General features: G+C 45.2%; 1 protein-coding gene across 2 annotated transcripts in view; it reads right to left on the bottom strand.

The window, feature by feature from the left end:
- Positions 1-24,397, bottom strand: part of grid1b (glutamate receptor, ionotropic, delta 1b) — a 643,072-nt gene that overhangs the window by 57,421 nt on the left and 561,254 nt on the right. For both annotated transcript variants that reach the window (XM_087844978.1, XM_087844979.1), the window contains exons 6-8: positions 19,822-19,995; positions 14,460-14,621; positions 11,519-11,638 (exon numbers count right to left, since the gene is read on the bottom strand). In XM_087844978.1, the coding sequence (XP_087701104.1) occupies positions 11,519-11,638; positions 14,460-14,621; positions 19,822-19,995 (456 nt within the window). The remainder of the gene's footprint in view (positions 1-11,518; positions 11,639-14,459; positions 14,622-19,821; positions 19,996-24,397) is intronic.

Genomic DNA, 24,397 nt, shown 5'->3' with positions numbered 1-24,397 from the left:
TGCAATAATTTTTTTTGCACATGAAACCGGAGGAGTTGTACTTACATCTTATGCCATCAGCTTGTCCTCGGTCACAGTTTCCTTCCACATATAACTTTGCAAAAACTGCATAAAAAGCACTTGCAGCAACAAAAACATAATATTCCAGAAACACGCTTTGCCGATCGGATCAGCTGTTCGTAACACTTCCTACGTCCATCATTGTGAACTATCGCATGTCCTCCATGACCTGCCCGGAACCGGAAGTGACGTAATTTTGCAGAAATTAAGTTTTTTATCATCAGGGCCTCATGAGCCTATACTGGTGTTTTTAAAAGTTATGTTTGACTTTATGACTTTCTGTGTAGTTTCTGGGATGCTTAGGACTCATAATGCACTGCTGGAAATAGTTTATTTTGATGCATATGCTGCTTTTTTGCAAATTTGCATTATAATATTTATTTTCGTTTTTCCTGCAGTATATAAAAATTGGTGTATTTCAAAAATAAAACTATGAAGACACTCAAAATAAATTTCCTCTGGTGGGAAACTATTTTGTGCAACTTTTTTGTATTTACAGTTTTGAGGGATAAGCCTCTTAAATTTCTCTAACTAGAAATATATGTTAAAAAAACAAAAACGATTTTCAATTTTTTTGTATTTTATTGTACTTTTTTGCAATTTATGTAATTACTATGCACTTAATGCAGACATATTATTAAAATTTAGGCTGTAATGGTTGTATTGATGTATAGCAACTTGAAATGCTCCCAAAAATGGCTCCACAGCATGTAAAAATATAATATAAGCTCTGGCGGACTTGGTTCTATGGTAGGTCTTAAAGGGTTAATGGGACAGTTAATTGTCTCCTACTGTTGTTTAATGCATGTGATTAGACACCGGCCACATATGACAGCTGAGGTAAACAGCAGACTGACAGCTGCAGACACACAGCTGATGGAGTTGCTGGTCTGACAGCAGCTATCGTAGAGACTTTACATGCTGCACCTTTAATTATTGTCTAGAAACACGCATCACAGCGTGACAAACTTCAGGTTCTATATTTTTGTTTCCAAGCTGTATGAAGAGTCATTTCTGTGCTGTTTGATTAAAGGAAGTAAAATAGTTGTAGCCAATGTTAAGAGTTTACCGCATATTAGAGATAGATTTCTCTTCTTGTTTGGGGGGTATTGATACATATTGGTATGTGTGTGTGTGTGTGAGAAGCTCTATGCTTGTTTTCTTCTAATGGCCATTATGCAACACAAGGGGACTCATAACTCAGAAGGAGAAGCCAGGAGATTAAATCTTCATTACTACAGCAGCAACTGCTCTCACAGAGTGTGTGTGTGTTTGTGTGTGTGTGTGTGTGTCTGCAAGCTGCTAAATCATCTAAATTGTTATGCGTGCTTGTAAAAGCGGGGATAAATAAGAGCGTTCATACGTGTGCATGTTTCCTGCGTTTTTCATTCACATTTATTTGATGCAACGAGGAGTAAAAAATGAAAAATGTGGGTGTTTCATGTTTTCAGCACAAATCAAAAGCTGATTTGAAGCGAGACTCCCCGGAGCGATTTCCCACTCAGTCGGAGATCTTTCATTTAAAGTGAAAATGGGAAAAATCAGCTCCCTCCACCTGTCAACTTATTTTCAGGAGAAATTAAATATTAAAAGCAGAGAGTTGTCTTTAATAGATCAAACGTGTGACTGTTTGTGTTACTAAATACGATGGAGCCCCACCTTCATGTCTTCTCATTTTTCATCATCATCATCGTCTCCAGTCGTCTCCTTCGTCCAATCATCAGGCAGCTTTAACCCTGGTTTTCCCTCCTTTTTCATGTCCTTTCTCTCTTTCCTTTCCCATCTTTATTTCATTTCTTTCATTTCCTTTGTCCTGTCCTCATTCCTCCTGCTTCCTTCCTCCCCTCTCTTCCTTTTGCCATTCCTTTAATCTTTCCTTGATTCATTTCTCTTATTTTTATTTTCTTTCATTTCCTCCATTTCTTTTTTATTACCTTTTCTTTCTATTTTTCCCCCTTTTTTACTTTCCTTTTCCTATTTCCTCATTCTTTCTTTCCTTGTTTGTTCCCTTTTCTTTCTTGCTTCCTTTCTTCCTCTCCTTATTGCCTTTAGCTGTCTTTCTTTCTTTTTCTCTTTGTGCCTTTTACTCTTACCCTTTTGTCTTTCCTTTCTTTTTGCATTTCCCTTTCCTTTTTATTTATTTTTCAAACTCTTTCTATTATTTTTTTCCTTTTTCTTTCTCTCCTTCCGTCCTTGTTTCCTTTTCCCTTTGCCCTCCCTCCGTTTTTCTTTAATTCTTCTTTCCTTTCAGAGTTTTTCCCTTCCTTGTTTCCTTGTCTCCTTGTCCTTTCAGTGTTACATAATAAAGTTGGACCTCTTCTTAAAGGCTGATGTCCTGGTGCATTTCTACATTGCTGTGTTACCGCCTGCAGTCACACATAAATTACTACGATGGTGTTTCCAGTGGAAACTGGCCGACATATCCTCAGCATAACCATGTATAATATCCACAAAACTTAAAAAGAGGTTATACACACACAATACCATAATATTACGTTGAAGCACAGCACGTATCACTACGCAAGGTTCCCGACTACGATAGCTGTAATGCTCCGACAATCGATCAAGCGGTGCAGCTTCGTAGCTTAGCAAATTCGTACGAAATTTTTTTTTACAGATTTTTGAGCGCCGTCTTCTCAGTCGTTTCCTTCGTCCAATCATCAGGCAGCTTTCCTTTCCCATCTTTATTTCATTTCTTTCATTTCCTTTGTCCTGTCCTCATTCCTCCTGCTTCCTTCCTCCCCTCTCCTCCTTTTTCCATTCCTTTAATCTTTCCTTTCCTTGATTCATTTCTCTTATTTTGATTTTCTTTGATTTCCTCCTTCATTTCTTTTTTATTACCGTTTCTTTCTATTTTTCACCCTTTTTTACTTTCCTTTTCCTATTTCCTCATTCTTTCTTTCTTGCTTCCTCTCCTTATTGCCTTTAGCTGTCTTTCCTGTCTTTCTTTCTTTTTCTCTTTGTGCCTTTTACTCCTTGTTTTTTTAATCGATTTATTTTGGTTCCTTTTTCCTGTCCTTTCTATTTTTTCTCGTCCCCAGTCTTTCCTTTCTTTTTGCATTTCCTTTTTACTTATTTTCCCTTTTCTATGCCTCAAACTCTATTATTTTTTTCCTTTTTCTTTCTCTCCTTCCTTCGTTGTTTCCTTTCCCCTTTGCTCTCCCTCCCTTTTTCTTTCTCTCCTTCCTTCCTTGTTTCCTTTTCCCTTTGCCCTCCCTCCCTTTTTCTTTCTCTCCTTCCTTCCTTGTTTCCTTTCCCCTTTGCTCTCCCTCCCTTTTTCTTTCTCTCCTTCCTTCCTTGTTTCCTTTCCCCTTTGCCCTCCCTCCCTTTTTCTTTCTCTCCTTCCTTCCTTGTTTCCTTTCCCCTTTGCTCTCCCTCCCTTTTTCTTTCTCTCCTTCCTTCCTTGTTTCCTTTCCCCTTTGCTCTCCCTCCCTTTTTCTTTCTCTCCTTCCTTCCTTGTTTCCTTTTCCCTTTGCCTTCCCTCCCTTTTTCTTTCTCTCCTTCCTTCCTTGTTTCCTTTTCCCTTTTCCCTCCCTCCCTTTTTCTTTCTCTCCTTCCTTCCTTGTTTCCTTTTCCCTTTGCTCTCCCTCCCTTTTTCTTTCTCTCCTTCCTTCCTTGTTTCCTTTCCCCTTTGCTCTCCCTCCCTTTTTCTTTCTCTCCTTCCTTCCTTGTTTCCTTTCCCCTTTGCTCTCCCTCCCTTTTTCTTTCTCTCCTTCCTTCCTTGTTTCCTTTTCCCTTTGCCTTCCCTCCCTTTTTCTTTCTCTCCTTCCTTCCTTGTTTCCTTTTCCCTTTTCCCTCCCTCCCTTTTTCTTTCTCTCCTTCCTTCCTTGTTTCCTTTCCCCTTTGCTCTCCCTCCCTTTTTCTTTCTCTCCTTCCTTCGTTGTTTCCTTTCCCCTTTGCCCTCCCTCCCTTTTTCTTTCTCTCCTTCCTTCCTTGTTTCCTTTCCCCTTTGCTCTCCCTCCCTTTTTCTTTCTCTCCTTCCTTCCTTGTTTCCTTTCCCCTTTGCTCTCCCTCCCTTTTTCTTTCTCTCCTTCCTTCCTTGTTTCCTTTTCCCTTTGCCTTCCCTCCCTTTTTCTTTCTCTCCTTCCTTCCTTGTTTCCTTTTCCCTTTTCCCTCCCTCCCTTTTTCTTTCTCTCCTTCCTTCCTTGTTTCCTTTTCCCTTTGCTCTCCCTCCCTTTTTCTTTCTCTCCTTCCTTCCTTGTTTCCTTTCCCCTTTGCTCTCCCTCCCTTTTTCTTTCTCTCCTTCCTTCCTTGTTTCCTTTCCCCTTTGCTCTCCCTCCCTTTTTCTTTCTCTCCTTCCTTCCTTGTTTCCTTTTCCCTTTGCCTTCCCTCCCTTTTTCTTTCTCTCCTTCCTTCCTTGTTTCCTTTTCCCTTTTCCCTCCCTCCCTTTTTCTTTCTCTCCTTCCTTCCTTGTTTCCTTTTCCCTTTGCTCTCCCTCCCTTTTTCTTTCTCTCCTTCCTTCCTTGTTTCCTTTCCCTTTGCCCTCCCTCCCTTTTTCTTTCTGTCCTTCCTTCCTTGTTTCCTTTTCCCTTTGCTCTCCCTCCCTTTTTCTTTCTCTCCTTCCTTCCTTGTTTCCTTTCCCTTTGCCCTCCCTCCCTTTTTCTTTCTGTCCTTCCTTCCTTGTTTCCTTTCCCCTTTGCTCTCCCTCCCTTTTTCTTTCTCTCCTTCCTTCCTTGTTTCCTTTCCCTTTGCCCTCCCTCCCTTTTTCTTTAATTCTTCTTTCCTTTCAGAGTTTTCCCTTCCTTGTTTCCTTGTCTCCTTGTCCTTTCAGTGTTACATAATAAAGTTGGGCCTCTTCTTAAAGGCTGATGTCCTGGTGCATACATGCATTGCTGTGTTACCGCCTGCAGTCACACATAAATTACCACGACGGTGAACACTGTGCATGACCACACACTGCTCTGTCACTGAATGTGTGCAGATGAGAGATGACTTCAGTTATTCAGGGAGCTAATCAGGCTTTCGTGATGTGGAACCCGGCAGCGCTGCTGCTGCGGAGGTCGGGGTGACGCAGTGATGTCACGCATGTGGTTTCATTATATCTCCTCTGTGCTGATTAATCGACTGTAAGGCAGCAGCGACGTGTATTTACAGGTTTGGAATTAAAACCTCATCCACCCTGTTAAATACTAAGTGCTTTGATGTGGAGGAGTGCTCGCTGTTGTGAACGGGCCCGCCGTTAATCGAGGTTACCGTAACATGGTGAACAACTTTTTCACTGATTGGAAAAATTAATGAAGCGAGCGGCGTTCGAGTGAACGATGGCTGCCTTCTTTCACAAAGCACGCCGCAGCGCTGCGCAGCCGACTGTGAAACCCTGAAACTTAAATATGCGACCGTGCTGCTGTCGACGAACCGTTTTCACTCTTTCTCAAAGCGACTGTCGAGTGGAGGGTCGACAGGAAGTTCCATCACTGCACGCGGTGTGCAGCGGCCATGTTTCCCACTGTGCAGCATCGCAACCATAAACATCTGGGAACTGCGGCGAGCAGCTGGATTTTTGGGACCGTCTGGTTGGGTCTTTGTCATATTCCTCATTTTGTTGAGCCCCGAACTCCTCTAATATGAAGCCGCTGGATTAGACGCCGTCTGTGGTTCAGCGTCACGCTGCTCTGTAACCTGCATGAACGTTCAGCCTGTCCAGATGTGTAAGCTGTCAGATCCACTGATGCTAACGCCAAACAAGGCGTCCCTGGACTATGTGCACGACTTCATCACACAATGAGCTGAAGGACTGATTATCAGTCCTTTCTCTTCTGATGACGTCATGAACTATGTTGAGGGAAATTATTTTGAAATGTTTCCATAATCAGTTTGTAGTTTTGGTTTTAATCTTTACTTTTGTTAAACTCCGCCTCTCCGACGCTCTTTTCTTACCTACTCGTGTTGCTGACCAGCTTAGGCTACGTCCACACGTACTCGGGTATTTTTGAAAACGCCGATTTTTCTATGTGTTTGCACCTTTCGTCCACACGTAAACGGCGTTGTCGGTCACTGAAAACTGAGATTTTTAAAAACTCCGTTTTTGCATTTACGAGTGGACCAGAAAAACGGAGAAAACGCAGCGTCAAAGGTGTGCGCCTTTTTTGACGTCACACTGTGCGCCACGTTATTGTTTCGGTGAAATGAATTTCTACAATACTGTTACTGTTAATTGTCTCTGCAGTGTTTAAATGCTTACATATACACACACAGTTACTGTCCCTCCACACATACGACTCGGTTCTGCTTCTATGCCCCAGCTTTGTTTACTTTTTCCCGCCGAGGCTTCTAGACTTCTGATTGGCCAACATTTCTGCACGGTTAGGAATATATCGCCACCTGCTGCTTTGGCATGTTCCTAGCAGCGTTTTCCTTCATTTCTGCCTTTACGTGTGGACGGGATTATTTTTTAAAACGAAAACGGAAAATCTCCGTTTTCAAAAATACCCGTGTACGTGTGGACGTAGCCTCAGTCAGAAAGTTTTCCTCCAGCTGTTTCTTCTTAGCACCGCCTACTTTTTCCATCCTGTTTTATAGCGACGTGTTGCTGCAATCAAATTCAAAGTCAGCCATGTCTCTCTTAAAGCATGTCTCCAGGTTACACATCTGATATTTTTTGAGTTCTGTTTGTGTTTTGTTTTTAACATTTTACCCAGAACCGGGTTGTGTAACACGACTTGTTGTACGCATATCCAGGCACTGGTACAGACATGAAGTCCTGACAAAAGAGCTAAAACAGGAAAAGTCAACAGGAAATAAAAAAGCTGCCGTCTGCCGCCGTAACAAGAAAAGGAAAAAGTGCAGCACAAACATGAAAACTGTGCATGAAATGAGCGAGCAGATTACTTTTCTGGCATTTACTCAGCCGCCCGTAGCTTCATGGACACAGACGAGGGAAACACATCAGCGAAGGTTAGAAAAGAAAATCTCTGATGATGTTTGGAAGCTTTATAATGTGTAGAAATGTGATTTATAATAACAAGTGAAGACAAACTCAGATCAGGACGGATTGATTTAGCTCAGCTTGAATGTCGATGCACCACAGAGCAGGTAAATTGAGTTTTTCTTCAATAAACACATTTTAATGGTTCTGCAGCATCCTACACGACGGATCAGGGATGAGTTTGTAACGCTGTTCACTCGATCGTCTGAGGCAAAGACGCCACGTCAGCCAGTGGACAGTTTGGAAAAGATGAAGAAATATAAATAATAATAAATATGAAGGCCATCAGGTTTGGACTTTTCATGAGTTTCACAGTTTCATTCAGTGTTCATTCATTCACTCGTCACTTTGAGTAACAAGTTACTAACTGAAACCTTCTGATGATTACAGCAGAGGGTGGGCAGAGAGCTACCACATCTTTTTCTGCACATTTATTTCATATGAACTATGCAGTTAAACACAAAGTTAAACACAAAGTTTCCTGCAAACAAGCCTTTCATTTACAGTTAAGTCTACAGTTTCATTGCACGTGTACAATAAATACGAATAAAGGGCTGTTCTATTCTAATTTACTCCAGCAGCATGTTTTTTCCTGCAGATGAAATTATGCTCTACTTTTTCTTGTTCTGAGATATTTCCAGTATCAAACATGTAATTAAACCTCTTTAGAATAGTTTCACTGAGTTTGACTTTTGGAGTCTCGGTCTCTCTGGGAGCCTGGCAACGCTCTGGTTGCCATGGAAAAATGTGTGTTTAACCAGGTGGCAAGTAGTTGCAGACTGCTGCTCGATGAAAACGGTGACAAAGACGCCAGCGAGACTGAAAAGACGGATCAAACTAAACCAACAACAGTTCGCCTTCAAAGTAAAAGTTCTGCCTTGGCATTGTAACCAACAGGGTTCAAAGGGTTCCACTTTTACTTTGGAGGCGAACTCTTTCTGTTTTCAGTCTGCAAGTTTGATGTTTCACATTAAAATAAGGCAGCAACACTCAGTGATTGGCTGGCTCAGGCTGCTTCTTTCCTGCGCGGCTTGTTTCAGCATAATGACAGCTGCTGAGACGGCCTCACAAAATCATCAAGTTTCTGTGGATATTTTCTTAACTCATTGGTGCAGATGTGTGCTCTAATGATAAATATCTCCTTCTGATGAATGTGAAACGCTTTGCTGTGGGTTCATAAAGCAACGAGCGCTCCATCATTAAACTACGCAGTCGTGCGTTTCAGGCAAAGAGACACATGTTTGACGGGTGTTGATTGGCTCTTTGAGGAAGGGGCGGGACCACAGATTTCTATCGAACATACTTCGAATGTTTCTTCTTTGTAATATCTCCGACTCCTTTAACTTCCTGCTTTGGTTTTCCTTAAATTACAAAAGTGGGTTTTAAAGGGCAACGCTCCAGTTTTAGTCTGAATATAATTTTAACCAAATACATCCGACAGGAGCCGGTTTGTGTTTAATTTTTCACATTTTTAGACCCTTTTCTGCAGATGACAGGTGCCTCTGTAGAGGAGCGATACAGAGACACGAATCAGGCCGATGAGTCGCTAAATTCAAACGCACGTTTTCTCGTTAGACTTTAAACTGCTCTTTCTCGTCTTCTTGCTGTTTTTTCCATCCTATAAAGAGCTGATTGTGTTTTTCCTGCCAGCTCAGCAGCAGCAGATGAAGTCAGCTGACATTCATATCTGTGTCATTACAGAGAGCGCCGTTATCAGACGCCGATCGTGTAGCGGCAACATTAACAGCAGGCCGGAGGACTTCCTGCAGCACTGTATGTGAATCTGAAAATAACCCAGAGTGGGCTGCAATGAGCTGTAGCGCCTTTAATGTGAGTCGCTGATACATGTGCCTGTTGTGGGCTTTTTGCACTTTTGCTACTATAATAAACCTTTTGTTACCAACAAAGCGACTGTTATGCTGTCTCCTGCACAAACATTTCCCTCCTGGAGGCTGATGTAGCGATCAGGCGTAGCATTACCCTGAAGGTGTGCTGCGGTATCTCCACCAACATGTTAGCAGTATGTCCTTTAAGTCCTCTAAGCTGCGAGGCGGGCCTCCATGGATCGGACTCGTTCGAGCTACAGCAGCTCGCCTTCGATCTCTACGTGCATCAGTGAGCCTGCAATGACCTGCAGACCAGAAACACCTACAAGAGCTGCAGATCTGCAGACGCTCTGACCCAGTCGTGCCTGTCTGATGGGTGTAATAACTAGCAACCAGCTGTATGTGTATGTGTGTATCGTCAGCAACACTGAAAAACATGCCGTCATAACTCAGGACCAAAGACTGTATGTAAAAGGCGGACATCGCCACGATGCAACACTTGTGACAGTCGCATTGATTCCTGTTTGTTGGGTTAAAATCCTTCGTTGCTCAAAGATCAACGCGTGTCAGGTTAACGCTCCACCTGAAGAGTCTCACCAATGAAAACAGAATAAATGACAATTAAATGAAAGAAAAAGAGTTCATTTAAGGTCGTACAGCCGTTAGTTGCTCTTCTAGGAGTAACAAAAACACCAATGGTTAGTTTTCACCATCCTGGATAAAGCGAAGCAGCGCCTCAGTTTCCAAGCCTGATGGGGATGCAGGTGTGTTTTCCTTCCATTACATCAGCAGTTGTTTTCTCCTCTCCAACAGAAAACTTCAGCACAAAAGCTGCACGTCCAGCCCCAGCAGGGCCCAGGTGCAGAAGCACAGTCTGAGCATTTAATGTTGGAGGAATCCCCACGTTCGATGAAGCAGAGCCTTCGTGAGGATATTAAAAACGCAGGCTGGGAGGGGTGGACACCGACCGCAGCACGCCGCTACGGCCAACACAACGACCGATGACGGTGAACTCCACCGACAGCAACAACGGCTAACGGCGCTCCTCTGTGCGCCACAGGCTAACGGCGGCTAACGGCGCTCCTCTGTGCGCCACAGGCTAACGGTGGCTAACGGCGCTCCTCTGTGCGCCACAGGCTAACGCTGCTCCTCTATGCGCCACAGGCTAACGGCGCTCCTATGTGCGCCACAGGCTAACGCTGCTCCTCTGTGCGCCACAGGCTAACGGCGCTCCTCTGTGCGCCACAGGCTAACGGCGCTCCTCTGTGCGCCACAGGCTAACGGTGGCTAACGGCGCTCCTCTGTGCGCCACAGGCTAACGGTGGCTAACGGCGCTCCTCTGTGCGCCACAGGCTAACGGTGGCTAACGCCGCTCCTCTGTGCGCCACAGTGTAACGCCGCTCCTCTGTGCACCACAGGCTAATGCCGCTCCTCTGTGCGCCACAGGCTAACGCTGCTCCTCTATGCGCCACAGGCTAACGGCGCTCCTATGTGCGCCACAGGCTAACGCTGCTCCTCTGTGCGCCACAGGCTAACGGCGCTCCTCTGTGCGCCACAGGCTAACGGCGCTCCTCTGTGCGCCACAGGCTAACGGTGGCTAACGGCGCTCCTCTGTGCGCCACAGGCTAACGGTGGCTAACGGCGCTCCTCTGTGCGCCACAGGCTAACGGTGGCTAACGCCGCTCCTCTGTGCGCCACAGTGTAACGCCGCTCCTCTGTGCACCACAGGCTAATGCCGCTCCTCTGTGCGCCACAGGCTAACGCCGCTCCTCTGTGCGCCACATGCTAACGGCGCTCCTCTGTGCGCCACAGGCTAACGGTGCTCCTCTGTGCCCCACAGGCTAACGCTGCTCCTCTGTGCGCCACAGGCTAACGCTGCTCCTCTGTGCGCCACAGGCTAACGCCGCTCCTCTGTGCGCCACAGGCTAACGCTGCTCCTCTGTGCGCCACAGGCTAACGGCGCTCCTATGTGCGCCACAGGCTAACTGCGCTCCTCTGTGCGCCACAGGCTAACGGTGCTCCTCTGTGCGCCACAGGCTAACTGCGCTCCTCTGTGCGCCACATGCTAACGGTGCTCCTCTGTGCGCCACAGGCTAACGGTGCTCCTCTGTGCGCCACAGGCTAACGCCGCTCCTCTGTGCGCCACAGGCTAACGCCGCTCCTCTGTGCGCCACAGGCTAACGCCGCTCTGAACAAAGACGCCGCAGCGACGCCGCCGGACGGGTTTGTGGTGTGGATGTTTGTCTGAAGCCATTTCCACAAGTTTAACCCCGGAAACGTGTGCATGTTTAGACATCTTTGTGAGGACAGAAAATTAGCATGCCACTATCCTCGTGGGGACAAAGTGCCCGAGTTTCAAGACATTTCTGAGACTGAAACTGTGGTTTTAGTCCCAGGGTTACAGCTGGGTTATGGTTACGTTTAGGCTCAGGGTTTCATTTTGATGGGTTAGGGTCAGGGCACCTAGTGAAGTCCTCACTCAGATATGAAAACCAGTGTGTGTGTGTCAGACAGGGTGGATTATCTGGTTCCACTTCCCCAAAAACACACGTGACACAAACACATGAAGAACAGCGACGTGCTGGAAAATAATCAAAAATCTAATATTTTAGCTTTATTTGTTCCTCCCCCAGGAGGAAAACGACTGCCGAGATCCGACACACACTCGGGCGATGTCGACTGCTCATCTGTTAAAGTGTGAACTCACCCTCTTGATGTCCTTGCCGAAGGTCTCGCTGAAGCTCGAGCCGAGGATCTCAAACTGGACGTGGGAGTTGGAGCCGTTGTCCTTAAAGTCCATCGTACCTGTCAGACCTGTGATATTTCCCTGAAGAGGAGAGTGGCAGAAAGAGAGGAGAGAGACGGGGGTTTAGAAGTCAGGCAGGATGATCTGTGCTCGCCGTCTGACAGAATCAGGCTTTACCCAGAACCTCCAGACGCCCCACTTTCTTCTTTTATTACTTTATGATCTTTAACTCGAGCTGCTACCTTCTTTCACTCTTTCTGTTGGCGTCTCAGCTTGACCGGCAGTGGGCTTTTGAAGAAAGACGATCTGAGGCAGACATTATATTTGGTTATTTCAGGAACAGTTTGTAATCCGTGTTCAAACGAGATAACTTCCTGTGCTATTGATGGATTTATGCTCCATAAATCTGTCAGTTTACCTGAACAACGACACAGGCAGCAGCCGTGCTTTTATATACCAATGGCAACCAGCTAAGTCGTCTATATCAAAGACGTGATTCAGATGAGTTGCCCCTGATTTCTCAGTGAGAGACTAACAGTAAGTCTGTGAAGGTTCTCAGTCCTCCAGGTCATCGTAGTCGAAGGAGCTTGCAAAGAAAAGCGTCTGGACTTCTTTGAGTTGCTTGAAGACGTTTCACCTCTCATCCGAGAAGCTTCTTCAGTTCTAAGGTCAAATGGTGGAGAGTCCCAGATTTAAACCTAGTGGGATTTTTCCCCCAAAGAAGGACAAAAGGACCCCCTGATGATCCTCTAATCGCCTGAGCCAAGGTGTGAAACTGGGTGTGGGTCCCAATCAGCCAGAGTTTCAGGTGAGCTCATTGTGAAACCTGGCCCCACCTTATCATGCGAATTCCTGAGGTCAAAGGTCCTTGGCTCAGGCGATTAAAGTCCCAGAACTTTATTTGTTTCTCTCACTAAACAGGATGTAGAACATGCAGCCATTTCCACCAGCACGAGCAGAAATCCCACCGACCACGACAGCTATGCTGCTGTGTTGTAGGAGCTCCAAAGACCTCCGTCAAGAGTCTGAATCCGGCCTCAGGCCTCTTTTGTACTGGGAGCCTCGCAGCAGGGCAGCGTGTATCAGCACCCGTGCCAGGGGATAAACGCAGCAATACTACGGCCGTCTGAGATCACTGACAAACCTTATTTTTATTCTTCTACGCTGCAAATCCTAAAAGCCCCTCCTGACTGAAATAATGAAAAACATGAGTCATCCACAAGACGACTCTTTCAAACGAGGATAACGAGCATGACCCCCGTCCCAGCAATCAGGCAGATGTTAACAGGTTAAAGGGGCAAGAAAAAAGGACCAGGTGACCTCTAAAACACCTGCTGCTTCCTGCATCTTTAACACCGACGCACTGAATGCCAGAAATCCCAGGGTGCAGCGGGAGCCAATAAATATAGAGCTAAATATTTAATGACCATCTTTATCAGTTGCTTTATCAGTTCTGGCTGCTCTGCAGAACGATGAGGCGCCATATAGAATATCATCAGCGTCTGACTGAATGAGTTCAGCCATGACTGCTGTGCCGCTGCCACGAAAGGCCACGGATGAAATGTCACTTCACGACTTCCATCAGTTCATGTTGGATGTAAAGCATGACGGAAGACGGTCATCACAGCAGGCCGGCAAACTAAATGCTCCTCTGTCAGCAGCAAAGGTCGCGCTCGTCGCCACCTGGAGGAAATTAATGTTTGGAAATGTTTGGCTCTTTCAAAAATGAGTAAACGCATTTGATACACACACCTGTCAGAGGAAGGAAGGTCGGTTTTCACGTCTTCGGATACGCGGAACATAAAAAGTTCTCGGCTTCTGCCATTTTTCACTCAGCGAATGTCGTCCTGTCTTTAAGTTATCGTCCATTTCATCAGCAAAGTAGCCCGGACTCGTCCGGGGGTAATGACCAACTCTGAGGTGAGATGCAGCAAAAGTGCGTCCATAACAATCAAACTGACAAATGAGTGCCTGGAGCACGAAACAGGAGCGCCGAGGTTGGACGGGGAACGTCAGGAAGGGCGCGTTTGAGATGGAACAAGACTGAATAAATGTTTCCATCGCTAATCAGCTGGAATAATGGCTGTGGCAGTTTGAGGATTGTACAACTCACACATTCAGATTCATTAAACTTGATCCTGCAGGAGTCAGTGCAGTTTGTGAAACGTTAAATGCAGCAACCTTGACCTCCGAGCGATGCTGGTCCAGTGCAGGAGTCACAGCCTCATCAGCTCGGAGGCGAGGCTGCTCCTCATCGGAGGAACTGATGTTTTCAGCAGCTTTTTGGTATGAAATGAGATTTTTAAGCGACCGCGTGCTCTGTCTGGCTCGTCCGCATATAAAGATAACTGCAGGAGTAATAATGCTTTGGTGGATATTTCTGTCAATATCATTCAAAAACACGATGCATTATGACTTTTCTACAGGAATCTGTAGAAAAGCAGCGCTAATGAGCTCGGCGGTCGTTACTCTGATGCGTGTCAGAAAAGCAGACTCGTGTTTTTTAATAAAACACAACCACGCGTGCTGGAGGGACTCGTCAGCCAAAGAGCATCTTTCTCCAATTAGACTGTGAGAACTGACTCCAGGTTGCAATCTCGCTGCATCTTTGATGTGCGATTGATTTTCTGTTAACAAAGGAGCTGTTGATTCTTTTATTTTGAAAATTGTACAAATCAAATGCTCGCCTCGACTTTCTTTAAATAAATAACAGTTTTGAGAAAACTTCACTATTTGGAACCAAACTGAATAAGAGGCTGTACAGACGCTGAAATAAAACTTTGCACAGTTTTTGTAATTAAAGGAAAAGGCGAGTACTCGATTCAGAGTTCAACTCTTCCAGCGTAACGAGTTTGATATCAGGGGCATGTTTTGGTCTGCTCTTACTCTGAAGGTGTTTTACCTTCTGGATGGTCTCCAGCATGGACCAGCCGCCGTTCCAGGGCTTGGTGGTCTTCTTGATGCAGTTCAGGCTGGCCATGCTGTGCCACTTCCTGTCCTCCAGCTTCCTGTAGAATGCGTTGGCAAGCATCAGCACGCTGTCGTACAGGTAGAGGTTGGACACCTGAAGGCGAGACACGGGCAGGATGAAAACACGCGATCAGTTTTTCATTGACTGTTACATAACATCTGTCGAACGTGACGCGTGAAACAAACGTAGAAGAAGAACGTAACATCTGCAGGGCGATGAAGAATATAGATGTTAATATTTACTGTGTGTGACAAAGATCTACATTTACAGAATTTTCACTCTGGATGTTTTGTTCTGTTGGTGAACGATCACGTGAAGATCTCATCCCTCTGTGATGGGAAAGAACATCAAAATTTATGGATCAGACAATAAATGAATCCATTAATAAAGTTGTTGTTACATCTTATGGCTTCTGCCTCTTGCATGTGGTTAGAGTGTTACATTTATGAGAAAGCTTCACCCTCACATCATCTGTGACAGCTCTGTTACATGAAGCTGCAGCACGTCTCCATGTGTCACTGGATCACACATCAGTGTCACAGCACACACCTGCAGCGACCTGCAGCGACCTGCAGCGACCTGCAGCGACCTGCAGCGACCTGCAGCGACCTGCAGCGACCTGCAGCGACCTGCAGCGACCTGCAGCGAGGCTCGTGCTTATTTGTGGCTTTCTTCCCTAACATGTAGCACCTACGTTCAGCTGTGCTTCCCTCAGTCGCTCTCTGATCCTCAGAGTTGTTCCTGTTGCACTTTATTCATGTCTGCACGAGTAGTTTGTGCCCAGAGGTCACAGAAAGCGAGCATGGACGTCCACCTGGAGCCTGATGATGAACTGTATGTCGCTCCTCTGCCTGCTGAGCCCAGTTTGCCCAGTAAAACCCTGTGGGTGCTTATTAAGTCTTGACTCCCGCTTATATTCACTGCATCGACCTGAGCCTGACTGAAATATAGATTAAGATGCTCTCACCCTGGTTGCATTGTACAGGTGTAACCTAATCTTCACTTTCTCCTGATGGGATTCTTTGAAAACATGCACAGCTAAAAACACATCATCCTCTCTGTGCAGCACCAGAGAACATTTAACCCTCTCTTACACAAATTACTGAGACACCTCCCTCTGAGTGAACGCACAGCGAAGCCGGCAGAAGTCAAGAAGAAGAAAGTCACAGCTGAGGAGGGAATGAAGCGGCGCGTGGGATGGAGACGAGACTGCTTATTAAGTTTAAAATGAGAGAAAATCAGCCAGAAAGGATGGAGAGGAAGACGAAAAGGGAACAGGAGAGGAAACAAGTGAGGAAAAGGACACAGTGAAGGAAATACGACGACGCACGCAAATGTACAGAAACAGGAAGTTATTCAGAATAAAAGGAAAAAATTATAATAAAAAAAGACAAGAACAAGGTGAAGGAGGAAGTGAAGGTTTAAAAGATGAGAGAACGACACCTGAGAGAAAGACAGGAGAGCGTGACCTCTGCGGGCCGCCGCCGCCGTGATGTCGGACGTTTGGTGAAAACTACAATCATGTCCACAAATGTCAAAATCAGGCAGAGAAAGACAACATTTGTCCTGAATCACAGTAATTGTTGTGTTTGCTGTCTTTAAATGTCAGCCACGCGTCACGGTGCTTCTTCACACCTGGGAATAATAGTCAGTTATTCTGTGTGTGTGTGTGTGTGTGTGTGTGTGTGTGTGTGCGCGTGCGTGCGTGCGTGTGTGTGAGTGTGTGTGTGAGTGTGTGTGTGAGTGTGTGTGTGTGTGTGTGTGTGAGTGTGTGTGTGAGTGTGTGTGTGAGTGTGTGTGTGTGTGTGTGTGCGTGCGCGTGTGAGTGTGTGTGTGTGTGCGTGTGCGTGTGCGTGCGTGCGTGTGTGTGTGTGTGAGTGTGTGTGTGTGTGTGTGTGCGTGCGTGTGTGTGTGTGTGTGTGAGTGTGTGAGTGTGTGTGTGTGTGCGTGTGTGTGTGTGTGTGTGAGTGTGTGAGTGTGTGTGTGTGTGTGTGTGCGTGCGTGTGTGTGTGTGTGTGTGAGTTTATTGTGCGTCCTCTGTATGTCAGCGAGATAAACTTGAATTTGATGGCTTATTTTCCACGAGGCAAACTGGCGTGGAAACTGAGACGCGGCTCGGCTTTCGTACACGATTCACACGTGAGAAACAACGACGGCTCTATGAGGCTTTTAACTGTGAGTAGTTTGACCGCGAGTAGCGGCTTTGTGAGCCGTGTCCTGGTGAACTTTTACTGATCTGACGTCCATAAACCAGAAAGTCCAGAGATTGTGACGTGTCTGCTGCGTCCCCTTGTTGTCCACGAGGTGTCCTTTGGCGTCACTGGTGCTGTGGATGTGAAATTAGTTTCTTGGCAGTTAAGGGAGAAAATACTTCTAATCATTTTCATTAATACTGTTTACATTTCACAAAAAGAGTCATTTATGATGGTTCCCAACACCTGGGGGTCATCGCCAGGGTCGGGTTATGGAAAGATGATGGTGTGGGTTAGTATGTGCCTATTAACAACAGTAACCTTGACGACATGGGAGGGACCCATCATGATGCCAAAGGACACCTTAATGCATAAATTAGCCACACCAGAGGTTTGACAGAGTCGGGCTGAGCGACTCCCCGGGGACGACAATAGGCTGGCATGTCCTTGCCTCGAGGTATGTGGAGTACACGGGTCCGTTACACAAAAATCAATCAAAAGATCTCAATAAAAGTCCTGCACGTGACTGTAAAGTACAAACTTTAGTTTCTCAGCAGTAGATATTCTGTGTTTGTCCAGAGTCGACACTAACTGTGGTTTTCTGCAGCAACAATAAAAAAACTGGAGGTCGTTTGGGAGGAGGATGATGAAGATGGAGCTAGTGAACGAGGGGGAAAGGAGACGGCCCACAGGAGGTTTGTGGCGAGAGGACATGCAGGTGTTTGACCTGACAGAGTCAGAGGACAGGACGTGATGGAAACAGATGGTCTGTGATGTCCTCGCGGTTGTTCTGGGTCATCAGCGAGTCTAAAAGTTTGTGTCCTCATTTAACATTAAGCTGATGTTTGGATGCTGGGAGCTGATCTGACAGCCGGCTGCACTCGGTGCATGTGCACAGTATTTGAGTGGGCGGCTGATTTTATGAATGCGCTCATGAATTTATGGATGTGCATCAGTGATTTGTGCAGCAGAAAAAAGTTTCAACACCACAAGTTCAGACGTGTGCGTGCATTCGCCCGGTCGCCATCACAAAACAGGACGTACGACGAGTGGAGAGAATAGTTTGAGCGAGGAGGTCTAGAAGACAGGAAACTCTTCTTCAGAGTCCTGATTTTACTCATCACATTCCTCTTTTTCACTTAACTGAATAATTTGCACCCACTAATTACTCAATTCATGCCATCAGATTAATAATTAGTCCCTTTGAATTACTGCTTTATACCCTCAAACATTTTAATTCATTCTCTAAAGCATTCGTTCATTCAGCGCTCTCATTATGGAGCCTTTGATGAGCGAATCAGATCTATGTGAATCTTCATGTTTAGCTGTGAAACACGTCTCTGTGGTATTTTTGCCGTTGTTTCATGAAGGTCTTTGTGTCCTCCGGAGGACAAAAGGCCGAGGACAGATGGAGCCATGAGAAAGGAAAAAATGGAGACAAAATCCTCAGAATAAATTAAACACTGACCACACAAACTGTTTGAAAACACAAATTTCTAAATTATAAAGACTTATCCAAAGTGTTCCTCCAGACAGAACCTGGACTCCAGTGGATTTTTCAGTGTTTATTCCCACTATTGTTGTTTTTAAAGTATCCTAACAGGGAAAAGTGCAGAGGTACCACTTTGTATCAGCTCAGATCTAAGGCTACGTTCACACTGCAGGCGAAAGCGCATCAAATCCGATTTTTTTGACCCTCTGCGACCATCTATCCCATCATGGTGTGACAGTGTGAACGGCACAAATCCAATATTTTCAAATCCGATCTGGGTCACTTTCGTATGTGGTCCTGAATCCGATACATATCTGATGTTTTAGAAAGCTGCTGTTTGATGGTCATGTCGCATTAAATCCGTCTTTTACGTCACTGACACAAGACAGACGCCAATTATCAGCGCCGGAGAAGACATCGCGAACGCTTCCTGTCCATCCGGTGAAACTGTTGTGAAGACAACGTTGGAGAAACGTGAACATTTTATTTGTTCTGTATAATCTGCAGATTCTGACAGAAATCTGCAACTATCCTTTGAAGCAGCGCTCCTCTAAAACAGCAATAAGGATCATTATTAGGTTATTTACATTATTATGTAAATAACAAAATAACTTAAAACAAAAACTGGGAAACGTAAAGTCAGTCTTTATATTAAGACCATCAGTCAAACAATACTGTTGCTCTGGGTCTAAACAGAGCGCGTCGTGTGTGACGTCTTCTTTTGCGCATGCGGCCGCTTTGAGCGTTCACACTAGAGCGCGTTTGCTGTCACATTTTATTTGTAGTGTGAACGAGCAGACAAAAAAATCAGATTTGATTAAAAGATCGGAATTGAGCATCAAGACCTGCAGAGTGAACGTAGCCTAAGTCATCATCAGTGACCTAATCCTAACTCAAACCCATCCCTGCACACTCACCATGTGCAGGGATGTCAATTAATTCTGGTGATTCTTTGAACTGTTCTCTTGCACAGTGGAATAATGGTGCACCATCTTTAATAAGTTTAAAAAACACGAGTTGGGTCCCCAATTTATTTGGGATTTTCCCTGATCCACACAGGTATGCATACAGGCTAAAACATACTCATAGACACCCAGAAATATTTGGGTAAATGTCCCTTAGCGAGTTGCACCTCAGTCGGATGCTTTTGGCATCCGTCACCAAGCTTCTGGCATCATCCTGCTCTTCTCGGCAGAATCGAGTTAACTTACACTGGGTGGCTTCCTGGCAGAGACACATCCAGATAACTTTTACTTACGGTTGTTTGAACTGATGATCTTGGAAGATGCAAACCTGGACTTTCTGTTGTTCTGAGTCTTGGTCAGCCCAACGAGTGCTGTCAAACAAATCCTTTCGATAGTGCAACGAGAGACTACCAGCTGCAGCTCATGATCACTATGCAAAGGATTTAGGCCTCGTTGGGTTAAAGACGTGCAGAACCTTCAGCACCAGTTATTAAATATTAAAGCGGGCGTTTGTATGTATATATGTGAGTCTGTGTGGATTAGAGGAAACCCCAAACACACTTGTCCACATTTATAACAGAACTCAGGGAGGCATGACTTGAAAGCTAGCACAACCTCTACTGCACACTGAGCTGAGTTATTACCTCCAGGTTCTGCAGGTGTCCTTCCTGCGGGTCACACAGCAGCGAGGAGATCCGGTGGTTCTGCCTCATGCAGCGGGTGCTGCTGTCCTTCAGCAAGGGGAAGATCTGCCGGATCACCGTCATGCGCCCCAGTGCACTGTGGGTAAGCTCCAGGATCTCTGTGTCGCTGATTTCCTGTGGCGATGAGACGGCGGGACAGAGTGAAGGAGACGTTATTGACCTCGCTCGGTCTGTTTGTCTGCACATGAGCGTTTATTGTCTCCCGAGAAGCCGGGTGAGGGTTTGGTGAGAGGCAGATGCTGATTGTGGCAGATTTCTCGAGTGTTTGTTTTTGAACCCTGCGCCCGACAAACAAAAGTATGTTTATTTCATCTGCCGTGTTAATTAATTACAGAGAATGTGAAGTTTCACGAAGAAAACCGAATGTCAATGTCAAGCCAAACGGGAAGGACGGCGCACGCCAGCCATTAAAACGCTTCTTTTGTGCCTAATTGCTTTGACGAGAAGAAAGCCAATTATTTTCTGTGAGGTGTAATTACAGATAGCCTCGGCCGAACTCTAAAAGCATAATTAAAAATATCTATGAAGAATATTAGGTTTATTAGGTTTTATAACACCAAACATAATTACGGTCTACATCTTAAGTAAAAGCGAACGCAGCTGCAGTTTATCTATTAGAAACGTCCACTTTCTTCTATTTCTGTATGCAAGTCGCCTTCATCCAATTAAAAGTGAACCTGTAAACAAAAGTCACGCAGACGTGTAGCTCATTTATTGAATGGGTTTGAAAACATGTCATTCTGTCAGGCCAAAGGGTTTAAAGTCAAAACAAGCTGGATTCCAGGTAATTGCCGCGATGGCATTAAGTTCAGTTCGCTCCTCTTCCTCCTGCTGAACACACAACGACGTGCGAGAGCCTCTGTGCCGTCTCCGTACGCGGCGTTTCAAAGGTAGACGAAGCCTCCGGGCGTGAAAGGAGACCTTAAGCTGCTTAAACCTGCTTTCTTTCTAGTGGCCACCAGGGGGCGATTACTCCTGCTCCAAAAAACATGTGAGCTATGTGACCTATGACCTCGGTTTGGTATTCTTGGGCAAAATGAAAATCATGCATTTACAGCAAACTGGACATGTTTGTGCTCTGGACTCATAACTGATTAAACCTGTGGAATTCACCAAAAGTCCTTTTTATGGCCTAAAGAACAAACAATGTAAAAAGGCAACATTATTACTGAGCTCCTGACACAGATGTTATTTATTAACGTGCATCCTGTCAAACTGTGACTGAAGTGGAATCAGACGAGTTGAGCCCGGCGTTACAGACGCCCTCTCTTCCTGTTTACATCCCAGTCTGGAATAATGTTCCTGAGTAGGTGTGAAGCTTCAGATGATCAGGTTCATTCACTTTGTTTACTTTCATCTCTTTTCTGTACATTTTTGTGCTGGTCTGCAGAAAGCGCTCTCAGTGAAGTCAGCAGGATGATGCTGGACGCGACAATATCGAAACTTCCCCTCAGTCTGTTTGAGCTAAATGTGATGAATAAAGTCAGATATTTGGGTCACGTCATCAGGAATTATCTGCCCAACAAACCAACAGTGTGCTGTGCTTCACTTTGTGCAGCTTGTTTGGTGTGTGGAGGTGACACAGAAGTGTAGACGAAACGTTTGCGACTCGTAAAGTTCTCATGTTCTGTGCAGAACACATGAAAACTGATTGTATGGTCGGCTCTGTGGCAGATACTGAAGCAGAGACTAAGTGGAAGCTGCACAGACGCTGGTATCTGCAGCAGAGTACGAGCTCGGCTATGGTGGAACAAATGTGTCAATGACATGAGTGTTCATTTAGAACAGGCGTGGGGGAGTCCAGGCCCCGAGGGCTTGGGTCCTGAACAAAGTTCCCTCTAATGTTTCATGTGTCTGAGCGAACACACAAACTCCCTGAGCGTCCCACTGTGAGCAACAGCAGACGTGTGCACTGTGGTCACGCCAGCATCCAAGTTACATGTTTATTAAAGTAATCTAATTGCAGCATTTATGTTAGACTACTTTTATTTAGCCCACTTACAATGAAAATAAAAAAAATCTTGTTCATGACCTGTAGCATGTTCACACTATTGGAAGTAAAAATAACTTTAACTCCAATTTTGAAAGCACAACTTTCTTTTTCTTTTCTTTTAAATAAAGCTCTGACTGTATGATGAGTCTGTGGTCTGGGAGAGAGTCTGTAACTCTGTCTGCAAAATACAGTAAATAAAGACCAATGTTGGGCAATTAATGATATAGTTACTTCTTCAAAAAAGTAACTGAGTTATGCAAACAAAGTTTTTGCAGCTGTTTATCTAAAAATGCAGCCAAGACGTTTTTTTAAATAAACATTTCAAACTATTTACAGAACAATCAGCTGTTCTGCATCAAATCTGATGCCACACAAATTATTTGTGTCACTCCAAAAAATAATTTGTGTCCACTATGAGATGAAGGAGAACAACAGCCTGATACCTGCAGGCCTGACAGCAGCAGATGTGTCACTGCTGTAACACCTGTAACACTCAGCAGTCGCCTCATTGTTCTGACACACAACAACACTATTGACTACACTACACACTAACTACACAAGATTTGTTTAGTTAGGCTCAGGGGGTTGGGAAGCTCATCTTGTAACTGTAAGGTTGCCGGTTCGATCCCCCAGCTCTATCTGTCCTGGTCATTGTATCCTTGGGCGAGACACGCCTACTGGTGTTGCCCGATGGCGCTATATGGCAGCCTCGCTTCTGTCAGTCTGTAGCTGCCTCCACCAGTGTGTGAATGAATAGTGGAATTGTAAAGCGCTTTAAGGGTCTCAAAAAGTGCTGTATAAATGCAATCGTTATTATTATTATTAATTCTTTGACCTATTTTGATATATAATTTTAAAACATGGCTTTTAGCTGCGACCGAGTGTTTCGTGCCGCGCTTTGATGCTTGATGATCTCTGAGTGGCTGCAGGGACTCAAAGAAATCCAATTCAGACCATTTGGTTGCACTTGGCACCACAGAGCCGAGGCGCCGAAATGGATGCAATATTACAGGGCGCGGTAATGACCTGCATTCAGGCACAAGCAGATTTAATGGGAGGGGTGTGCTGATTCTGACAGCGACTGGGAGGGAAGCTGGTGATCACGGAAAGAATCAGATAAGAGGTTTGGAGAGCAGTTATTTGGTGAAAAACACAGTGTGATGTAGCTTTCAGGAACAGGTAATGGTGCTGTGAAGAAAGATGGGATCCTGGCCGAGAGCACAGGGCGCACAGCTTACTGCAGCTTATTCAGAAGCAATGAGGCTGTCGGTTAACACTTCAGATGATAGAAAACACGCCACGGCGAGCTGTTTATCATAGCCCGCCGTTAGACCGGTGTTATACAACTGCTGTTAGGCGTTATTAAGCAACACAAGTTTCTACCATGAGTGCAGCTCATTACACAGCAGAAAACAAAATTGTCACACTGATGAAAAATGTGAGGGCTCTGCAGTGTGGCGATGAGCTGTGTGTGAGCAGTGCAGGCATCAGCAGGTTCACGGAGAGAGCTGCTCTCATACATCCTTACATGATTACTGTGGGATATTAGCATGCTAACACGCCGGCGCGGTTTATTCAGACGGTGCCGGCTCATAAGTTTCCTCAAGGTGCTGCATGATATGAGGTTCAACATCAGAGTCGTGCAGGACAGCTTTGAGCTGATGATGCAGGAAATGTCAGAGAATCTACATTATTACGATTCATCCTCAGGAAACCATGAAGCCCTGTGTTAGAGTTCATGGTAATCAGCTGATAACCAGCAGGGTCCATCCTGTGGGGAGCACGCATGACCTCACGGACGCCAAAACAGTCGGCATGTCGGGTCTTAAACCACACAGTCCAAGAGTACCTGCGCTTATGTGGAAGTGAAAATAAATGAGACTGCAGTTACTCAAATGCCCACTTGGGGCTGACTCCAGTGTTAAAACATGTTTACAGCAGAAATAAACATGTTTATGTTTTTGACCCAACGTTTTGAGTTTTATGTCTTTTTCGTATTATAATGTTCTTGTTTGTATAGTTTACACTTCAGTTAGTTCTGTTGATGGTGAGTTCTGTTTCCCTGTTTAGTTCGCGTCTGCCCAGTTCCATCCCAGGTCTGTGTTGGTTATGGTGTCGTGTCTTTAGCGTTGTGAGTCTGTCAAGTCCCCTGCGTTAACGTCTCCCTCGTCTTTAGGTTACCGTTTAGTAGGGCTGCCACGATTAGTCGACTAGTCACGATTACGTCGACTATCAAAATCGTCGACGACTAATTTAATAGTCGACGCGTCGTTTGAAGCTTTGTAAGATCACAAAAGACGCAGGAATAAGTAGTAGGATTTAAGAGTGTAATAACGGACTGAAACAGAAGATGGCAGCACTGCATGTACAAGGATGCCAGCTGCCGTTAAACCCCGAAGAAGAAGAAGCTGTGTCCCAGAATTCATAGTGCAGCCCAGCTCAGTTTCCAACAATGGCGGCAGCTAGTAAGTTTTAATATTACTCTTATTATTCTTTCTGGGTCACAAAATAAACGTTTAACAT

This window comes from Neolamprologus brichardi, chromosome 8, assembly GCF_056152115.1.
Source record: "Neolamprologus brichardi isolate AB-2024 chromosome 8, ASM5615211v1, whole genome shotgun sequence".
In the NCBI taxonomy this organism is placed as follows: domain Eukaryota; kingdom Metazoa; phylum Chordata; class Actinopteri; order Cichliformes; family Cichlidae; genus Neolamprologus; species Neolamprologus brichardi.
This window is presented reverse-complemented; position numbering and strand designations above follow the sequence as displayed.